At 39.5% G+C, this 21,455-nt stretch overlaps 1 protein-coding gene across 2 annotated transcripts in view; it reads right to left on the bottom strand.

Annotated features, from left to right (window-relative positions):
• Positions 1-1,713: 1,713 nt before the first annotated feature.
• LOC124795241 (ubiquitin-related modifier 1) overlaps positions 1,714-21,455 on the bottom strand; it is a 67,883-nt gene continuing 48,141 nt past the window's right edge. For both annotated transcript variants that reach the window (XM_047259170.1, XM_047259169.1), the window contains exons 3-5: positions 19,100-19,181; positions 14,426-14,474; positions 1,714-2,892 (exon numbers count right to left, since the gene is read on the bottom strand). In XM_047259170.1, the coding sequence (XP_047115126.1) occupies positions 2,824-2,892; positions 14,426-14,474; positions 19,100-19,181 (200 nt within the window). In that variant the 3' untranslated portion in view covers positions 1,714-2,823. The remainder of the gene's footprint in view (positions 2,893-14,425; positions 14,475-19,099; positions 19,182-21,455) is intronic.

A 21,455-nucleotide genomic window follows, 5' to 3' on the forward strand; every position in this document is an offset into this window, starting at 1 on the left:
ATAAAAATCCATTCAATCACTGTCATCTATATTAATAATACACAATACTACTAACCTATACCAATAACTTGCAGTTTATTAAGCCACTAATTCAAATGCTAAAATATTTAAAATACACAAGAGAGTACGTGGGGTCTACTACACTGCACAGACCACTGATGTAAGAATTTCAGGTCACACCAGTGCTGGGTTAAGCATGTTCAGTTAATGAGAGAATGTTTCCTGGATAGGATGCTGACAGGCTTACAGAAGTATGCAAAAGTAAATCATAAAAACAAAATGTCCACAATACATAAATAAAACTTGCCTGTGCTCACCCCACCTATCCCCCCCCCCCCCCCCTCCCCACACACACACACTTTTTCAAAACAAAACAATTAAGACAAGATTTCGTTAACTGCAATGGTCTGTATGGCAGTGCAACAGCTTTATCAGCAATTAGTTCCATTCTTGAAAGACATAAGCAGAGATTTGGAAGACACCCTTTGCTGGCAGCAACAGGCTCTTATTTGTTTCCTACATGTCCAGACATATACCCAAACTCCACCAACAACATTCCGGAAGTTGTTCAGGGATATTTTCCAAGTGTTTTGAAATAATGACCGGTGGTCTCCAGTGGTTCAGTACAGAGTACTTGCATTTTATTTTATTTCTTACCCCTGTTCACCTTTGTATATGTATTGCACTGAAAACATCTGTATGACAGTCCACATCTTGGTGGCATGCGCTGCATGTTTTGTTTGGAAACAACTGTGTTTCCTTCACTCACCCCCTGCCAACACTGATGACAAATTTACTCTTCACCCTTAAGTTTGCATTCAATACTGCTCGATTCTGTCCATGGTTTGTTTTACCTGCAGCTTCTGTTATACGTTAATAGTATCATACCACAGTAAGAAAAATTCTACTGATAAAGATCTGGACAAATGCATCTGAGTATGGATTCACTGAGTCCTATGGGAGAGATGCTCCTAAATCATAATTAGTCTCTAACGAGCAACCACAGACCATAGGTTCCAGGGACCAAAACACTAATAAAATATCCCTGAGTAACTTCTGATATTTTATTGCTGACATTAAGATTCACCTAACATAAGAGTAAGATCCACAAACCAGTTCATCCTACAAGGATCTTAAAAGTTTAAAAAAAGTTAATCGGAATGAGCAGTTCTGTGTGGATGGACACTGTCTGCAAAGAGAAAGTTTGGATGAACCATATCACTAAAAAGGAACACAAGTGGTTCCAGTAGCTCCTCCACATGTATCTTTTTGTATATTAACATCAATATAATAGAGGGAAACATTCCACGTGGGAAAAATATATCTAAAAACAAAGATGATGAGACTTACCAAACAAAAGCGCTGGCAGGTCAATAGACACACAAACAAACACAAACATACACACAAAATTCTAGCTTTCGCATCCAACGGTTGCTTCGTCAGGAAAGAGGGAAGGAGAGGGAAAGACGAAAGGATGTGGGTTTTAAGGGAGAGGGTAAGGAGTCATTCCAATCCCGGGAGCAGAAAGACTTACCTTAGGGGGAAAAAAGGACGGGTATACACTCGCGCACACACACACATATCCATCCCCACATACACAGACACAAGCAGAAAGTATGATTTGAAAATCTCTGCCTTAGTTGATGCCAGGCTGTGAATTTAGGAGTCTATATAGGTCTACAGCCAGATGGCTGTAGTAATAAAGCAAGAGACTTAGTGGAACAAATTAGACAATCTATTTTGCGTTCTGGTAGCAATGTTATGCAAACAACTGGTTCACAAGTTGCAGCCTTGCCTCCAGACTTCTGAAGGAACATACACTTAATACAGTTTGTACAATGCAGAGAAATAAGACAGAGAGATTGCACCATCATTTGTCAACACATGAGGTCTCTAGTTCACCAATCAAAATGTAAAGCTCCGAAAATTGCACAATCTCCTTTACACCTCTTTATCAGAGCCCCATCATCAACAAACTGGTCTGGTCTCATCATATTATGTATTATCTTTGCCTTACAAACAGATTTTGTCAAGTAGTTATAGTCAGATATCAACCCTGAATTAATTTTCCCTCTACAGCACAGGGTGTGAGCTGATTTGAAATTTCCAGGCAGATTAAAACAGTGTCAGACCAGGACTCAAACTCAGACCTTTGCCTTCCACGAGTGAAATGCTCTACCAACTGAACTATGTAAGCATGACTCCCAAACCAACCTCACAGCTTAAATTCCACCAGTATCTCTTCTGCTAAGTAGTGCTTTGATAGCTAAGCCAACAGAACACTTGCCAGCAAAAAGTGAAGTTTACAGGGTTCGAATCCCATTTCAAAACTGAGATTTAATTGGCCACGATGTTCCAGACATCAATCTCATTGTGAAGTTGTCACTCTAGGTCTAACTAGTACTTTCCAATGGCAAACATTTTATGTGTCACTGTTTCAGGGCTAAGGATTTGAAGTGACACTTTGTAGCTCATTCAATGTCCTACATTTTCAATGCAAACGTGTTTTTGTGACATTATGTTGTGAACTTTTTGACAGAAGAGAAAACTAACTGAGACACTACCAGTCATTGCTTTGCTTAATACCTGAATTGTGTGATGATTCAAAGTTGTCGTCCTGATTCACAAATGACTGAACTTTTTGTGACAACTAACTCTGCATACTGTAACAACTAGAAAGTTTTAAATGGCAGGAAAGCGAATGTTTATACATCTATATACATATATTTTTAGAAAAGTATTGTACATAAATTAGTATATTAATGCTGCATCAACAGCAGGGTTAAAGCCAAAATTCCACTGCTGCACAGTGCTCAGGACTCTTCAGCCTCCATGAAGAGTCGATATGAACATCACATTATCACCTTGCTGCAGCTCATAGTCAAGCTCCCCCTAGAAAGTAAATAAATAAAATTAAAAAATTAATAAATAGTTCCAGACACTTTTTTATTACTAGGAAACTGTCACAGCAAAATAGTACACTTCACTGTTCTTGTGTATGTCAAGCTAATGTGGGCAGTACATCTCAGCTGATTATAACAACTTAAAACACCTGTATCAATAATAGTGAGAAAAATATAGATTGCTACTCACTATGAAGATAACACATTGAGTTGCAAACAGGCAACTGAAAAGGCTTGAATGTAACAATATTATCAAAAGGATAGTTGCTACTCACTATATAGCGATTCAGCATCTGCGATTCAGCACTTCCGCTACATGGTGAGTAGGAACTATCCATTTCATAACATTGCAACTGAAAGAGCTGTTACACATTTAGCTTTTGGCCAAAGCCTTCTTCAGAAAAGGAAACATGGGCACACACATTTACACTTGAATGCACACTCCACCCACACATGACAGCCATCTCTGGCAACTCTAACTGGATTGCAACTGTCACGTTGAGCGACAGTCTGGAGTAGGGCAGGAAAGGTGCAAGGATAGCAGGGTACGTGTGGGGAGAGAGTAAAGTGCTGTCTGTGGAGGGGACTAGATGGAGGCACAGCAAGATTGCCAGGTGCAGCATCAGGAGGCTGTAGAGGCAGGGAGGTGGAAGGGGGGGGGGGGATGCCAGAGGTGGGAGGGAGGGGGGGGAGGAATGGAAAACAAGGGGATCAGAGCAGGGGAAATGTGGGCAGCTGCATTAGCAGAGGGTGGCACACAATGAGGATGAAGAAATGTGAATACGGAGGAGGTTATAGAACAGATGGAGCAGAAACTGTTGGGTGGAGGTTGTGGGAACAGTAGATTACCACATTACAATACATTCTCCACTCTCAAAACTACCCTAGCCTCAACCTATGGTAATTTACTGGCCCACACCCTCCGCTCAACAGTTTCTGCCCCCCTCTACTGTATTATCTCCTCCTTATTCAGATTCCCTAACCTTCCTGGTGTGACACCCTCTGCTAATGCACATGTTCATATTTACCCTTCCCTGCTCCTCTCCTTTTATGCTCCCTGTTCCCCTCCCCCTCATGCCCCCCCTCCCCCTTTCACTGCTCTGTCACTTCCCAGCCCCACAGTCCCTGATGCTGCACCTGGCAGTCATGTCATGCCTCCACCTCGTCTCTGCACGCTCCGCCAGACAGCGCCCTTCTCCCTCCCCCCGTGCCCTGTACCCTGGTATCCCTCTTCCTTCCCTGCCCCACTCGAGATTGTCGCTCAATGTGACAGCAGCATTCCAGTCCGAGTTGCTGCTGGATATGGCAGTCATGTGCATGAGGTATCCTTGCTTTTGTAACTGTGTCCATCTTTCCGTTTCTGAAGAAGGCACTGGCCGAAAGTTAAATGTATAACAGCCTTTTCACTGTGCTTGTCTGCAACTCAATGCATCATCTTTACAGTAAGTAGCACTGTACCCTTTTCCCAGCATTGTTGATATTCCAACCTGGAGTTTCCACCATTTAAAACACATGAACATGTAGTGATAAACTACACACAATCTCTCACAAAACCAACAAGATCTGTAGCACTGTGGACAAAAAGGATCCTGTAGCTATTCATACACAAAAATTAATTTATGTTGTGTTGTGATGTGGTTTGATTAATGTTAGGTCCCACATTAATGTGCTGCTTATTAATTAATGCCTAGCACAGGAACCACCCCGTGAACCATGGACCTTGCCATTGGTGGGGAGGCTTGCGTGCCTCAGCGATACAGATAGCCATACCGTAGGTGCAACCACAACGGAGTGGTATCTGTTGAGAGGCCAGACAAACGTGTGGTTCCTGAAGAGGGGCAGCAGCCTTTTCAGTAGTTGCAAGGGCAACAATCTGGATGATTGACTGATCTAGCCTTGTAACAATAACCAAAACGGCCTTGCTGTGCTGGTACTGCGAACGGCTGAAAGCAAGGGGAAACTACAGCCATAATTTTTCCCGAGGGCATGCAGCTTTACTGTATGATTAAATGATGATGGCGTCCTCTTGGGTAAAATATTCCGAAGGTAAAATAGTCCCCCATTCGGATCTCCGGGCGGGGACTACTCAAGAGGATGTCGTTATCAGGAGAAAGAAAACTGGCGTTCTACGGATCGGAGCGTGGAATGTCAGATCCCTTAATCGGGCAGGCAGGTTAGAAAATTTAAAAAGGGAAATGGATAGGTTGAAGTTAGATATAGTGGGAATTAGTGAAGTTCGGTGGCAGGAGGAACAAGACTTCTGGTCAGGTGACTACAGGGTTGTTGTGGTTGTTGTTGTGGTCTTCAGTCCTGAGACTGGTTTGATGCAGCTCTCCATGATACTCTATCCTGTGCAAGCTTTTTCATCTCCCAGTACCTACTGCAACCTACATCCTTCTGAATCTGCTTAGTGTATTCATCTCTTGGTCTCCCTCTACAATTTTTACCCTCCACGCTGCCCTCCAATACTGAATTGGTGATCCCTTGATGCCTCAGAACATGTCCTACCAACCGATCCCTTCTTCTGGTCAAGTTGTGCCACAAACTTCTCTTCTCCCCAATCCGATTCAATACTTCCTCATTGGTTATGTGATCTACCCATCTAATCTTCAGCATTCTTCTGTAGCACCACATTTCGAAAGCTTCTATTCTCTTCTTGTCCGAACTATTTATCGTCCATGTTTCACTTCCATACATGGCTACACTCCATACGAATACTTTCAGAAATGACTTCCTGACACTTAAATCAATACTCGATGTTAACAAATTTCTCTTCTTCAGAAACGCTTTCCTTGCCATTGCCAGCCTACATTTTATATCCTCTCTACTTTGACCATCATCAGTTATTTTGCTCCCCAAATAGCAAAGCTCCTTTACTACTTTAAGTGTCTCATTTCCTAATCTAATTCCCTCAGCATCACCTGACTTAATTAGACTACATTCCATTATCCTTGTTTTGCTTTCGTTGATGTTCATCTTATATCCTCCTTTCAAGACACTGTCCATTCCATTCAACTGCTCTTCCAAGTCCTTTGCTGTCTCTGACAGAATTACAATGTCATCAGCGAACCTCAAAGTTTTTATTTCTTCTCCATGAATTTTAATACCTACTATAAATTTTTCTTTTGTTTCCTTTACTGCTTGCTCAATATACAGATTGAACAACATCGGGGAGAGGCTACAACCCTGTCTTACTCCCTTCCCAACCACTGCTTCCCTTTCATGTCCCTCGACTCTTATAACTGCCATCTGGTTTCTGTACAAATTGTAAATAGCCTTTCGCTCCCTGTATTTTACCCCTGCCACCTTTAGAATCTGAAAGAGAGTATTCCAGTCAACATTGTCAAAAGCTTTCTCTAAGTCTACAAATGCTAGAAACGTAGGTTTGCCTTTCCTTAATCTTTCTTCTAAGATAAGTCGTAAGGTCAGTATTGCCTCACTGTTCCAGTGTTTCTACGGAATCCAAACTGATCTTCCCCGAAGTTGGCCTCTACCAGTTTTTCCATTCGTCTGTAAAGAATTCGTGTTAGTATTTTGCAGCTGTAACTTATTAAGCTGATAGTTCGGTAATTTTCACATCTGTCAACACCTGCTTTCTTTGGGATTGGAATTATTATATTCTTCTTGAAGTCTGAGGGTATTTCGCCTGTTTCATACATCTTGCTCACCAGATGGTAGAGTTTTGTCAGGACTGGCTCTCCCACGGCCGTCAGTAGTTCCAATGGAATATTGTCTACTCCGGGGGCCTTGTTTCGACTCAGGTCTTTCAGTGCTCTGTCAAACTCTTCACGCAGTATCATATCTCCCATTTCATCATCATCTACATCCTCTTCCATTTCCATAATATTGTCCTCAAGTACATCGCCCTTGTATAGACCCTCTATATACTCCTTCCACTTTTCTGCTTTCCCTTCTTTGCTTAGAACTGGGTTTCCATCTGAGCTCTTGATATTCATACAAGTCATTCTCTTATCTCCAAAGGTCTCTTTAATTTTCCTGTAGGCAGTATCTATCTTACCCCTAGTGAGATAGGCCTCTACATCCTTACATTTGTCCTCTAGCCATCCCTGCTTAGCCATTTTGCACTTCCTGTCGATCTCATTTTTGAGACGTTTGTATTCCTTTTTGCCTGTTTCACTTACTGCATTTTTATATTTTCTCCTTTCATCAATTAAATTCAATATTTCTTCTGTTACCCAAGGATTTCTACTAGCCCTCGTCTTTTTACCTACTTGATCCTCTGCTGCCTTCACTACTTCATCCCTCAAAGCTACCCATTCTTCTTCTACTGTATTTATTTCCCCCATTCCTGTCAATTGCTCCCTTATGCTCTCCCTGAATCTCTGTACAACCTCCGGTTCTTTTAGTTTATCCAGGTTCCATCTCCTTAAATTCCCACCTTTTTGCAGTTTCTTCAGTTTTAATCTACAGGTCATAACCAGTAGATTGTGGTCAGAGTCCACATCTGCCCCTGGAAATGTCTTACAATTTAAAACCTGGTTCCTAAATCTCTGTCTTACCATTATATAATCTATCTGAAACCTTTTAGTATCTCCAGGGTTTTTCCATGTATACAACCTTCTTTCATGATTCTTAAACCAAGTGTTAGCTATGATTATGTTGTGCTCTGTGCAAAATTCTACCAGGCGGCTTCCTCTTTCACTTCTGTCCCCCAATCCATATTCACCTACTATGTTTCCTTCTCTCCCTTTTCCTACACTCGAATTCCAGTCACCCATGACTATTAAATTTTCGTCTCCCTTCACAATCTGAATCATTTCTTTTATTTCATCATACATTTTTTCAATTTCTTCGTCATCTGCAGAGCTAGTTGGCATATAAACTTGTACTACTGTAGTAGGTGTGGGCTTCGTATCTATCTTGGCCACAATAATGCGTTCACTATGCTGTTTGTAGTAGCTTACCCGCATACCCTGTAGTCACCTGACCAGAAGTCTTGTTCCTCCTGCCACCGAACTTCACTAATTCCCACTATATCTAACTTCAACCTATCCATTTCCCTTTTTAAATTTTCTAACCTGCCTGCCCGATTAAGGGATCTGACATTCCACGCTCCGATCCGTAGAACGCCAGTTTTCTTTCTCCTGATAACGACATCCTCTTGAGTAGTCCCCGCCCGGAGATCCGAATGGGGGACTATTTTACCTCCGGAATATTTTACCCAAGAGGACGCCATCATCATGTAATCATACAGTAAAGCTGCATGCCCTCGGGAAAAATTACGGCTGTAGTTTCCCCTTGCTTTCAACCGTTCGCAGTACCAGCACAGCAAGGCCGTTTTGGTTATTGTTACAAGGCCAGATCAGTCAATCATCCAGACTGTTGCCCTTGTAACTACTGAAAAGGCTGCTGCCCCTCTTCAGGAACCACACGTTTGTCTGGCCTCTCAACAGATACCCTTCCGTTGTGGTTGCACCTACGGTACGGCTATCTGTATCGCTGAGGCACGCAAGCCTCCCCACCAACGGCAAGGTCCATGGTTCATGGGGGAGGGGGGGGGGGGGGGGACTACAGGGTTATAAACACAAAATCAAATAGGGGTAATGCAGGAGTAGGTTTAATAATGAATAGGAAAATAGGAATGCGGGTAAGCTACTACAAACAGCATAGTGAACGCATTATTGTGGCCAAGATAGGTACGAAGCCCACACCTACTACAGTAGTACAAGTTTATATGCCAACTACCTCTGCAGATGACGAAGAAATTGAAAAAATGTATGATGAAATAAAAGAAATTATTCAGATTGTGAAGGGAGACGAAAATTTAATAGTCATGGGTGACTGGAATTCGAGTGTAGGAAAAGGGAGAGAAGGAAACGTAGTAGGTGAATATGGATTGGGGCTAAGAAATGAAAGAGGAAACCGCCTTGTAGAATTTTGCACAGAGCACAACATAATCATAACTAACACTTGGTTTAAGAATCATGAAAGAAGGTTGTATACATGGAAGAACCCTGGAGATACTAAAAGGTATCAGATAGATTATATAATGGTAAGACAGAGATTTAGGAACCAGGTTTTAAATTGTAAGACATTTCCAGGGGCAGATGTGGACTCTGACCACAATCTATTGGTTATGACCTGTAGATTAAAACTGAAGAAACTGCAAAAAGGTGGGCATTTAAGGAGATGGGACCTGGATAAACTAAAAGAACCAGAGGTTGTACAGAGATTCAGGGAGAGCATAAGGGAGCAATTGACAGGAATGGGGGAAAGAAATACAGTAGAAGAAGAATGGGTAGCTTTGAGGGATGAAGTAGTGAAGGCAGCAGAGGATCAAGTAGGTAAAAAGACGAGGGCTAGTAGAAATCCTTGGGTAACAGAAGAAATATTGAATTTAATTGATGAAAGGAGAAAATATAAAAATGCAGTAAATGAAGCAGGCAAAAAGGAATACAAACGTCTCAAAAATGAGATCGACAGGAAGTGCAAAATGGCTAAGCAGGGATGGCTAGAGGACAAATGTAAGGATGTAGAGGCCTATCTCACTAGGGGTAAGATAGATACTGCCTACAGGAAAATTAAAGAGACCTTTGGAGATAAGAGAACGACTTGTACGAATATCAAGAGCTCAGATGGAAACCCAGTTCTAAGCAAAGAAGGGAAAGCAGAAAGGTGGAAGGAGTATATAGAGGGTCTATACAAGGGCGATGTACTTGAGGACAATATTATGGAAATGGAAGAGGATGTAGATGAAGATGAAATGGGAGATATGATACTGCGTGAAGAGTTTGACAGAGCACTGAAAGACCTGAGTTGAAACAAGGCCCCCGGAGTAGACAATATTTCACTGGAACTACTGACGGCCTTGGGAGAGCCAGTCCTGACAAAACTCTACCATCTGGTGAGCAAGATGTATGAAACAGGCGAAATACCCTCAGACTTCAAGAAGAATATAATAATTCCAATCCCAAAGAAAGCAGGTGTTGACAGATGTGAAAATTACCGAACTATCAGTTTAATAAGTCACAGCTGCAAAATACTAACACGAATTCTTTACAGACGAATGGAAAAACTAGTAGAAGCCAACCTCAGGGAAGATCAGTTTGGATTCCGTAGAAACACTGGAACACATGAGGCAATACTGACCTTACGACTTATCTTAGAAGAAAGATTAAGGAAAGGCAAACCTACGTTTCTAGCATTTGTAGACTTAGAGAAAGCTTTTGACAATGTTGACTGGAATACTCTCTTTCAAATTCTAAAGGTGGCAGGGGTAAAATACAGGGAGCGAAAGGCTATTTACAATTTGTACAGAAACCAGATGGCAGTTATAAGAGTCGAGGGGCATGAAAGGGATGTAGTGCTTGGGAAGGGAGTAAGACAGGGTTGTAGCCTCTCCCCGATGTTGTTCAATCTGTATATTGAGCAAGCAGTAAAGGAAACAAAAGAAAAATTTGGAGTAGGTATTAAAATTCATGGAGAAGAAATAAAAACTTTGAGGTTCTCCGATGACATTGTAATTCTGTCAGAGACAGCAAAGGACTTGGAAGAGCAGTTGAATGGAATGGACAGTGTCTTGAAAGGAGGATATAAGATGAACATCAACGAAAGCAAAACAAGGATAATGGAATGTAGTCTAATTAAGTCAGGTGATGCTGAGGGAATTAGATTAGGAAATGAGACACTTAAAGTAGTAAAGGAGCTTTGCTATTTGGGGAGCAAAATAACTGATGATGGTCGAAGTAGAGAGGATATAAAATGTAGGCTGGCAATGGCAAGGAAAGCGTTTCTGAAGAAGAGAAATTTGTTAACATCCAGTATTGATTTAAGTGTCAGGAAGTCATTTCTGAAAGTATTAGTATGGAGTGTAGCCATGTATGGAAGTGAAACATGGACGATAAATAGTTCGGACAAGAAGAGAATAGAAGCTTTCGAAATGTGGTGCTAAAGAAGAATGCTGAAGATTAGATGGGTAGATCACATAACTAATGAGGAAGTACTGAATAGGATTGGGGAGAAGAGAAGTTTGTGGCACAACTTGACCAGAAGAAGGGATCGGTTGGTAGGACATGTTCTAAGGCATCAAGGGATCACCAATTTAGTATTGGAGGGCAGCGTGGAGGGTAAAAATCGTAGAGGGAGACCAAGAGATGAATACACTAAGCAGATTCAGAGGGATGTAGGTTGCAGTAGGTACTGGGAGATGAAAAAGCTTGCACAGGATAAAGTAGCATGGAGAGCTGCATCAAACCAGTCTCAGGACTGAATACCACAACAACAACATAGCACAGGAAGTATCTGTGGACAAGAAAAAAAATTCCCAGAATTCCCAGTTAAAAGTGTACTTTTTCATGGGTGAAAATACACTATATCCTAGGTGAAAGTACATTTTTTCTGTGTTAAGTGACAATGTATGTTCCCTTGGAGCTGCAATCCTTTGAATGGTAATGGTTTTACACACAGCAGTGTAAAACATGGTAGAACTTTAGGAAATGAAACACAGTAAAAAACAACACTTTTTGGAAAAATCTTAGATGTGTGGCAACATGTACACTGTGTATTTTCATATCCAAAAACTATAAATACAAATTCCACCAAAAACAGCACAGCCGATTTCAAAGCCATGAAATCAAGATTGCGCTGGGCGATGAATGTGTGTCTGCCAATCATAGCTCATGTCACATGATCTTGCCAGCCAATGACAGCGAATATTCAGAGAACAGGACGCATTACGTAGACAGCAAACAACAATATCACTGTCAAGTAGAGTGAACACACAAATAGGAAAAGTTAATGGTTCAAATTAATATACACAAAGCATAGCTACAAGAAAGGCAAAGCTTTCACATATCGACTGTAGGCAATGAAAACCTCATAACTCCATCTGGTCTGTAAAAATTCGTAATTCCAGTAACCAGTGACTCCATAATCAGAGAGAGATTTGAAAGTGTACGTATTCCCCTTATCTGTCAATAACGAAGCTTCCACTATACAGTTACACATGTGGCAACTTTCTGTACCAGTTTATATTGTTTTTTTATGGAACTGTTTTCACTTCACCCGCAAAATTTAGCAAATGGAATTACGAGGTTTTCATTGCCTACCATCAATATATTGGTTGTCAAGTATTTTTGTTGTTTTTCTGGGGTGCACTTAGGCAGGATCCTCAGAGCATAGGGCACAGCTTAAATTGCAGCTGCTGAATATTTCTGAAATTCATAATTACTAATTTCACTGCTTTGCACCAAACAATCCATGTGTTGCCTGGCTGATTGTATGTTACATCAAGAACTTCGACTTTTCCATACAAAAGTCAATTAGTGTGAAATTGCTCAAGAACCCACAATTTTTAAGGACAATTATACTTTGTGCCTCTACGCAATTTGTGTCATCTTTACAATGAGTAGCAATGTATCCTTTTCATAATATTGTTGATAATTTAAAGACAGGTTTTTATTGTTTAAATTAGACCAACATTACTAAAACTGATGTTTATATGCATTTCAATCAGATGTGTTACTATCACTGTATTCTCAAGTCCTCTCAATTGATAATACGTAACCATATTTCTAATACAATTTGAACAATGGGCAATATTAAGAAGAGTCTCTGTACAAGCTGGCAGTGAAAGCAACCAGAATCGATCACTCGCATTCAGTTATAGGCAACATAACTGTGTCACTTTGTTCCATAAACTAATTCTCTTTGGTGATGTGCTGCACTGCTAAGGTAATTCTATATTTTCCAAGCATCAGAACTTAGTGGCTGACTGTGACTAGTAATCGGTTGTTGCACAGGTTGATTGCTGTCTCATGCTACTGCTTTGAATACCGCTAACTTGTACTTTAACACAGTTAATTGTCAATTTCATATTCTAGAGCTTTTATAGCTTGCATTAACTTGGAGCACAGCTCAACTAGTGAATGCTAGGACACACCAATGCAGAGAAGCTTTCAACTAGTGAATGCCATAACACCTCAACGTGGAGAAGCTTACAGCTTGTGAAAGCCAAACACTCACCAAGGTTAATATTTTATTATACAAACCACTGATTTGATTTTTATTTACCACATTCCAGCACCTTACTTAAATATTACTAAACTTTTGTAGGCACTTGGAGTTAGACAGCGTGGCACAGTACTACAAATGCTCACAACAGCTGGACAGTAATTTGTCAAAGTCCATGCAGCACCCTTCCTCAACACGAAATAACAAAACTAAATGACTTTTTTATCATGGCTGTAAACTTTTAACAGAGAAGCACTATCCTTCAAACCTAGCACACAAACATATTTCTCGTGCTTTATCTACACATGCCACTACTTCTCCAATGACCATCATGAAACGGACACGAAGGAGTATCCTCTCTAATATCAATTATTACCCCAAAGCTGACACAACTTATCATTTGCCAAGGCTTTGATTACTTATCATTGCGCCCAAAAATGAGAAACATCCTAGCCATAATTCTTCGCACCCTCCCAAACTGGTAATCCATCACCCACCCAGTCTTCGAACCTCTTGCCACATGAATGACATCTTAGTGGATGACCTATGTGCTAGACCTTTTTTATGCATCCACCTAGCATACCCTGGCTCCAGTCTCATCACAGGCATACTCTATGCTGCCAATGGAAGGGGAACCTGTGAAAACAGTCATTTCATATGTATCAAATCTGCAGTAACTTCTGCACAGCCTATTATGTGGGTATGCTCACTCAAATGAATGGCCACAATCAAACTGTGAGCATGAGCAGAGTTGACCACTAAGCTGTGGAACACAACGCTGAGCACATGTTACACTCCAATGGCTGCTTCACAACCCACACCATCTCAAACATCCCCTTCAATAACAGCTTCTATGGGCTACATAGGTAGTAACAGTGCTTATAACACATCCCCTGATCCTGTGATTCTCCTGGCTTCTACCTCTGCTCGCCCCTGTCTCTACAGCCACATTCTCCCAGCCATCCTCATGAACCTCACTTCACTTATTTTACACTCATACCCTCCTCCCCACTGTTTACTTCTTCTTCTATTCAAACAAGAACAGTCCCTGAAAAATTTGTCAGGGGTCAAAGAAATTCTGTATGTTTTGCTATACTTGATAAAACAAAATGATTGTCATGACAGACCATCCACAAACACTCTACTATAATTTGAAGTTAGCAGCTGTCTAGCACTTGGTAATTTAAATTGTTTTTCAAATGTTTTGGTATTTTTAGTATCAATTAACACTTTGTGACACTCTTTTGCTTACTAAACAATGCATATCTTACCATAGCACACAAATAAGTTTTAAACATTACTTCCGATAAGCTGAGTATGGAAGCTATAGTGTGTGAACTGAAAAGAAAATGATGTAGCAAACACTTTCAAGATTCTTTCATTCAAGCTGTTGATATTCCTGAAGCAGCAAGATGTGATTGCTGAAAGGTAATCTATACGGCACATACATGCTGTAGGATATTTGCTCATTGCAGCAACAATAGAAACACGTAAGAGGCAACAACTGTTGCAGTTACTAGCAACACTAAAAATTCAAAAGAATATATTACCAAGAGTTCCCAGTCAGCATCATTAACAAGAACAAGTATACCAGGCCTCCTGAAACAATAAATACAGAATAAAATAAATAGCTAAACATAAAAACTTTCCAAATCAAGTAAGAAACCAAATGTAATGCAAATACTAGGTTTTCATTCACTCTGACAACAAATGGTTGGTTGGTTGGTTGGTTTGGGGAAGGAGACCAGACAGCGAGGTCATCGGTCTCATCGGATTAGGGAGGGACGGGGAAGGAAGTCGGCCATGCCCTTTGAAAGGAACCATCCCGGCATTTGCCTGGAGCAATTTAGGGACATCACGGAAAACCTAAATCAGGATTGAACCATCGTCCTCCCGAATGCGAGTCCAGTGTCTAACCACTGCGCCACCTCGCTCGGTAACAACAAATGGAAATTAATGTACACTCAAATATAATACACTATACTCATTTCAGTTTCTACTGTTTCTGTACATATGAATCATAACATAACAGGATGTGCACAAGAGAAGTAACTCACAAAGAAAAAACAATAAGGGCGAGTAAGTGTGGCAGAAATAATGAGGATGAGATTGGGTTAAAGAAAGTGAAAAGGAGCAGTAATTAGTGTGATTTAAAATAAAAAAAGACTGTGAATTTGTACTGACAAGGCAGTTTCCATCATGAGAGTTCAGTGGGAAAAAGGAAGGGACCAAAATCACAGAAATTATGAAAAAAATTCTTCCTGCTCTTGCTGTTCCAGATCATGAATGGTAACATAGATATTGAGTTTGGCCAATGTAGACAGTCTATACTTGGCCATTTACCTTGATAAAGCTGCCTTGGCTGCTAGTCACACAGTAGAAAATGTTGGACAGAACTATCTTTATACATCCATCAAATACCATAATCTACAGCTCTACCACTGGCACACCATGCATGTGTTTTGTGTATGACAAGTATCAAGTTTTCAATCAGAACCAATGGACAAAAACATGCTGTCAACATTTACAATGGAAACTCTAAGTTGGAATACCAACAATACTAGGAAAAGTATAGACTGCAACTCATGGTAAATATGACATATTGAGTTACAGACAGGCACAATGACAAGACTGTTACACAATTAGCTTCTGGCCAAAGACTTCTTCAGAAAAGAAAACATTCACAAAAGCAAGCATACCCCATGCACACATGATCACCATATCCGGAAGCTCAGACGAGAATGCAACTGTCACCCCCCACCCCCCACAATCTTCTATCCCTGTCCCTTCCCAGCCACACTCCAGATTGCTGCTTTCATTCAACACGACAATTTAAAGACTGATTTACTACCAAAAATGGCAGTCGTGTGTGTGTGAGATGTGCTTGCTTTTTTGTGTGTGTGTGTGTGTGTGTGTGTGTGTGTGTGTGTGTGCGCATGCTTTCTTTTCTGAAGAAGGCTTTGGCCAAAAGCTTAATGTGTAATAGTCTTTTTGCTGTGTCCGCCTGCAAATCAACATGTCACCCTTACGGAGAGTACGAGTCTATACTTTCCTAATATTTTTGTCCACATTTACATTTTTACTTCACAAGGAAGTGACATAATTTTATGTTAAGTGTATATTTCTGCAAGTACCCAGATTTCTCTAATTTTGTTAGTGTGGTTTATGTGTATGTGTGTATTTAAGACAGGATAATGTCCATCTACAATCCTTTGCAAAATGCCCCCAAAATTTTAAAACTAGCCATAATGGAATATCCTCTGTGGAAAACAAACAACAGAATGTACCAAAATAACCATTCACTAGCTCCCAGTCTCTTTACTATATGGTGGGACGTTATCTTTACTCATTTCATTGTTCATTTACACACCTCTTGTGATGCACCCTTTTAAATTCCCCGGTGGCAACATCAAGCGCTCATGTACTATGAATCTTCCTGAATGTCTTAACGATTATCACAACAGACTACCTCGCTTCAGTATAGTCTATTTACAATCCTGTGAGAATTACTAAAATTATATTAAAAGTTTACATCCTGAAGCATGCTAGATCTTGTGTTGGTCTCCTGAAATTTTTTTGTATTGAATAACATAGTGGGAACCATATAAGAATACATGCTTGATCAAATCATCCATCTGGCTAGATATTCCATTAGCACACTGTTTATTGACCAAACAGTAGTATGGAAAGACTTTAAGAAATCAAGTGACATTGTTCCCTATTATATACAGCATTACAAATAAGTGACTGCAAACCTACTTCATTAATATTATTAATTATGTAAGTCATCTTAGAACATCCTTGAAAACTGGATTACTTCTATCTCACTCAAGTGTAACGACCTGCAGTAAACAACTAGAGGCGTTTACTAAAAACAAAACTTAATACGAAATTTTGATCAGGTCTGAATGCCTCTACTTTATGAAGATGTTTTAGTTGGATTTTAATTTGGCTGATGTATGTTTGTGCATTTTTCATCTTTGCATCTGTGGAATGGCCAGGCAGAGAAATGTATTAAAGTTTCATCTGTGAAAGAATGACAAAATTGGGTTTGGAGCGCCAAACTATATTGATTTTGCTGCACTTGCTTCAGCATCAGTTTCATCAACAAACAACTGAACAGGCCATTTCAGATCCCTGCTTGAATTTAAAAATTACCAAAATTTATTGTGATACAGCTCTTGTAGATAACACTTTTGTTTGATTTCTATTACCTTCAGCTTATCTATTATCTGATGAGGGGGAGGGGGGGGGGGGGGGAGAGAGAGAGAGAGAGAGAGAGAGAGAGAGAGAGAGAGAGAGAGAGAGAGAGAGAGAGAGAGAGAGAGAGAGATTTAAGCAAAAATTGAAAAACATGTTTCATCTCTTTCTCATCTTCATATTCTCCGAAAAAATACATTTATATATTTATGGAGAACAGGAAAAAAAAAAAAAAAAAAAAAAAAAAAAAAAAAAAAAAAAAAAAAAAAAAAAACACAAAAATGAACAGTCTGCACCAAGAAAAGTCAAACTTCATAGGTATGTATGCCAATGCCTTTTCCGTGCTCATCTTAAAATTTCTTTTATCCAAAGTAACACTATACAAATTCCACGACAGCATTACCTTGTCAAAGAGCAAAAAACATTTGATTTGAACTCATCGGGCTGGGTGTATGATAAGAGAACAGTCCTACAGCCAGTTAGCCATCACTGTAGTCACTCTTGCACATTTACACCTGCAATGGAATCAAGCTTACTAACTCTTTAACGTTTCAGAAACTTTTAGGTTGTGCACCTCACATGTATAAACAAAATTCAACTATTTTGAAATGTTTCAACCTTACAACCTGGTCCAAAACATATCCTGCATCATCAGCTTTGACCTAATTTTTTTTTTTTTTAAGGTGCAATAGCAGTGACTCTTTTCAGTAACCTCCCGACACTATCCTGAAGCTCATATTTGGTGGTTCACATGGTCTGAAATTTCCTTGTTAGTCATCATCTCCTCCTAGAGCACAGTGTTGACTGCCCATGTGTAAACTGTTTGCCCCCAACTGGCCACTGACTACAAACCATCCATATGTAGGCTTTTAATTTCGATCAGTCTTTAGAACAAAATCAAATACATACATGAAAATTGCAAAGAATTGTACTTTTAGCATTTGTTTCAGTAATCAGAAGAACGAAGGAACTTCAAAAACTAAAAAGTAAGTTACATACTACTACACACATCAAGTAACTTTTCTGGAATGCAGCACTACACTTCAAAGCAGCACAGATACATGACACTACTTTTCAATACAGTCACCAGTGTTTCCGCAAACAACAGTTGGACTATTCTACTAACCATTCCATTCATTGACAACAGAAAATCACACCATGGAGCCATTCGAGAACCACTATGTATATGTCCTCATCATTGGAAAAACTGGTTGCTGTTAATCAATTCCTCAATTGTTCAGACATTCTCGTCTTTAGTCGACGTCGATAGCCTTCCTTCCTCATCAGCATCACCCACATTTATGCAGCCTTGGTCAAAGTGTTGGCACCATTTCATTCCTATTGGACACAACACTGTATTTGGACTGTACACTTCCAGAACTTCATGGTGAACCTGTGTGTAACTCAGATGTTTGCCCACAAGAATCCTACTGTCCTGCACACTTCAACTTTGCAATATGTTTCCACCTGCTGTGCCATTTCATTCCCACACTGTGAAGCACCTATTATCCATACCCAAGTAGAACTGTGTCTGCAGGAAATTCGAAAGATTTACTCTCTTCTGACAAGCCTCACTCTTCTTACACAACAGTTTTAGCTTCACACGACTTGTGTAACTTTCTGCAGTAATTTTCTCTGACACTGTAAGAAATTTCACTTCTTAAACAAAATAAAAGCTTATTAGGACCACATATCTTTAGCACGTTAACACAAGTTTTGTATGCTTTCTTCATCTTACATCTCAAAACATTAAAATGGATTTTTATGCTTCACATATCTGCAGCAAATTTTCTATCTGCTATACCCACAACTCTACTCCATCGCAAAGGTATTCTGCAGAATGCTATTCTTTGCTCTTGAAACAAGTTGCTATTGTTTGCTAGTGAAGCAAGATATAAACTACCTACCTTTAAAACAAAAATTTATTGAAAAGCCACATATCACTTACCTAATTTGAAAAAGTAATGTTAAGTAAAATTAAATAAAACAGAGATACATTGCATAATTTCTAGTAAGTGACTTACACAGTTTCTCCTTGTAGAAAAAGCTCTGGTCTTTCTTTCAGTAAGTTATCCTTAATCCACAAAAGAAGCTTCCGAACTGTCCCTGTTAAAAGAGAAAAATGTGATGGTAAGATACCTTTAGCATCACCATAACCTCTACTAAAATGTGGAGCACTTTTAAGTTCTACAAACAGCCAGTAGATGGTGTAACGAGGTTAGAGAGGACTGGCACATGACTCACCATGAGGTAGAGACATCCTCAGAAATGCCTAAGATTGCATTACAGCCATTCCATTTTGCATTGATAGATGTGAACAAGATTCATTCCACATGGACAACACACAATTCAACCAAAGCTCAAAAAACAGGTTCATGTAAATTTGTGTAAGGAAATGCTCATAAAATACAACAAGAGTACTTCCAATCCATAAAGCAGAAGACAAAATGTGGATAACTTTTGTACATCCTGAAATTATATAGCAATTGACTGTTTGGATATTGAGAGATGAAGCAAAACCTACAAAAGTGTTTCATTTGTGATTCATGACAGAGAAAATGATCTTTGTCCCTTTGATGACATTGGATTTGTAATGATCATTCCTTTAGAAGATCTAAGAACATAGAATGCTGCATTTTATACAAAAGTTATTTGCCCCATGTCATTAATGGAACAAGGAAAAATAACAAAAATGTGACGGTCTTCACCATGCCAATGTAAGCTGTCATAAAGGACATCAAACAATTGGTTACTTGAGAGACAAAAACATTGGAATCCTGTCTCATTGCCCTTATTTATCTGATTTATTGCCCCAACTTCTTTTTGTTCCCTTATGCCATTCAAGAACGCACGGACATTTATTTTTATCATCCCAAGAAGCTGTTGAATTGCTGAATACTTTTAAATCATGTTTTTAAAGTACCTACATCATAGTGGAAGAAATTTTTTGAGAATTGGTTCAAATGCCTGTAAAAGAGTACAAATTTTAAACGGCAATAGTTTCAGAAACATTGTTTTGTAAAACTTCAAAAGCAGCCCTCATACTAGACAACTACTACAGTTACTGCAGCTCCACTACTAAACGTGAAAAGATAACAAAAGATAGATTTTAGACTCACTCTCTCTCTCTCTCTCTCTCTCTCTCTCTCTCTCTCTGTGTGTGTGTGTGTGTGTGTGTGTGTGTGTGTGTGTGTGTGTGTGTAAAAAACATAAGAAACAAATGAGCTAAATGCGAGAATAAAGATGGATTTCTAAACATTCCATTAACATCTTTGGGCTCCTGCAACACAAATGTTGGATGGATGGAGTGACATCCAAGAGCTAACCTGTAAGTGTAACATACTGTTATCTTAGTTTACTAATCTGCCATGGACTGTCCATGAAGTTTGATGAACATTCTAACTTTGACATTCTGATGGGAGAGCCAGGCTTATGATTGACTCAGATTTCAATGACAGGAAGACTGACATATTTTTAATCTAGGATATAATCATGTCTGACGTGTTCCACATCCTGGAGGACCTCCTCACTACGGATCAATTGGAATGAAGTAAATCTAATAACTAATAACTGGTGTTTTCTGGGTCTCTCTCTTCTGTATAAACATATTACTGTAATTTTTCTGTTTTTATTTCTATAGCACCATGAAGAAGGAACAACAGGTTCTCAAATTATGAAATTTCAGTTTTAATTCCATTGATGTGGCTGTATCATGGGGCTATAAAATTCTAAAGCTTCAGTTATTTATTCAGTTATTTTCTGGCTCATTGGAAGGGACTCATATGGTTTTAATTATCATCTCAAAAAAACAGTTACAAAATTTTTCATCTGAAACTTCTTGGCAGATTAAAACTTTCTTCTGAACAAGGAGTCAAATTTGGAACCTTTATCTTTTGTGGGAAAATGTTCTTCCAACTCAGCTCTTCAGGCACAGCACTTGGCCCACCTTCACATCTCCACTTCCACAGTACCTCTCCCCTGGAAAGATTCCAATCAACAAAGTCCAAAGAAGGTCAATTTGGGTAAAAAATTTGTGTACTCAAAACTTTTTGTACAGTGGTATGAGGGAGGGCCATGAACAACTTACTGGAAGTCCTTTTTGGTGGGGTGTGAGCATTGGGTGGGTGGGAAGGCAGGGATTAAAGGACATGTTTCTATGCTTTTCTTAAATAACTCGGAAACCGCAGATTCTAGCAAAAATGATTCCTGGTACAGAATTAAACGACATTAAATTCCTATAAAGAGAATCCTAATCATTTTTTCACTATAAAGAGGATCCTTATCACTTTTTTCTATGGACAATAGTTTCCATATTGCAGTTGATGAAAATATCACTGATTGCTAAAAATAGTATTTGAATATGATTATTGTTAAATGAAG

Source organism: Schistocerca piceifrons, chromosome 4, assembly GCF_021461385.2.
Source record: "Schistocerca piceifrons isolate TAMUIC-IGC-003096 chromosome 4, iqSchPice1.1, whole genome shotgun sequence".
NCBI lineage: Eukaryota > Metazoa > Arthropoda > Insecta > Orthoptera > Acrididae > Schistocerca > Schistocerca piceifrons.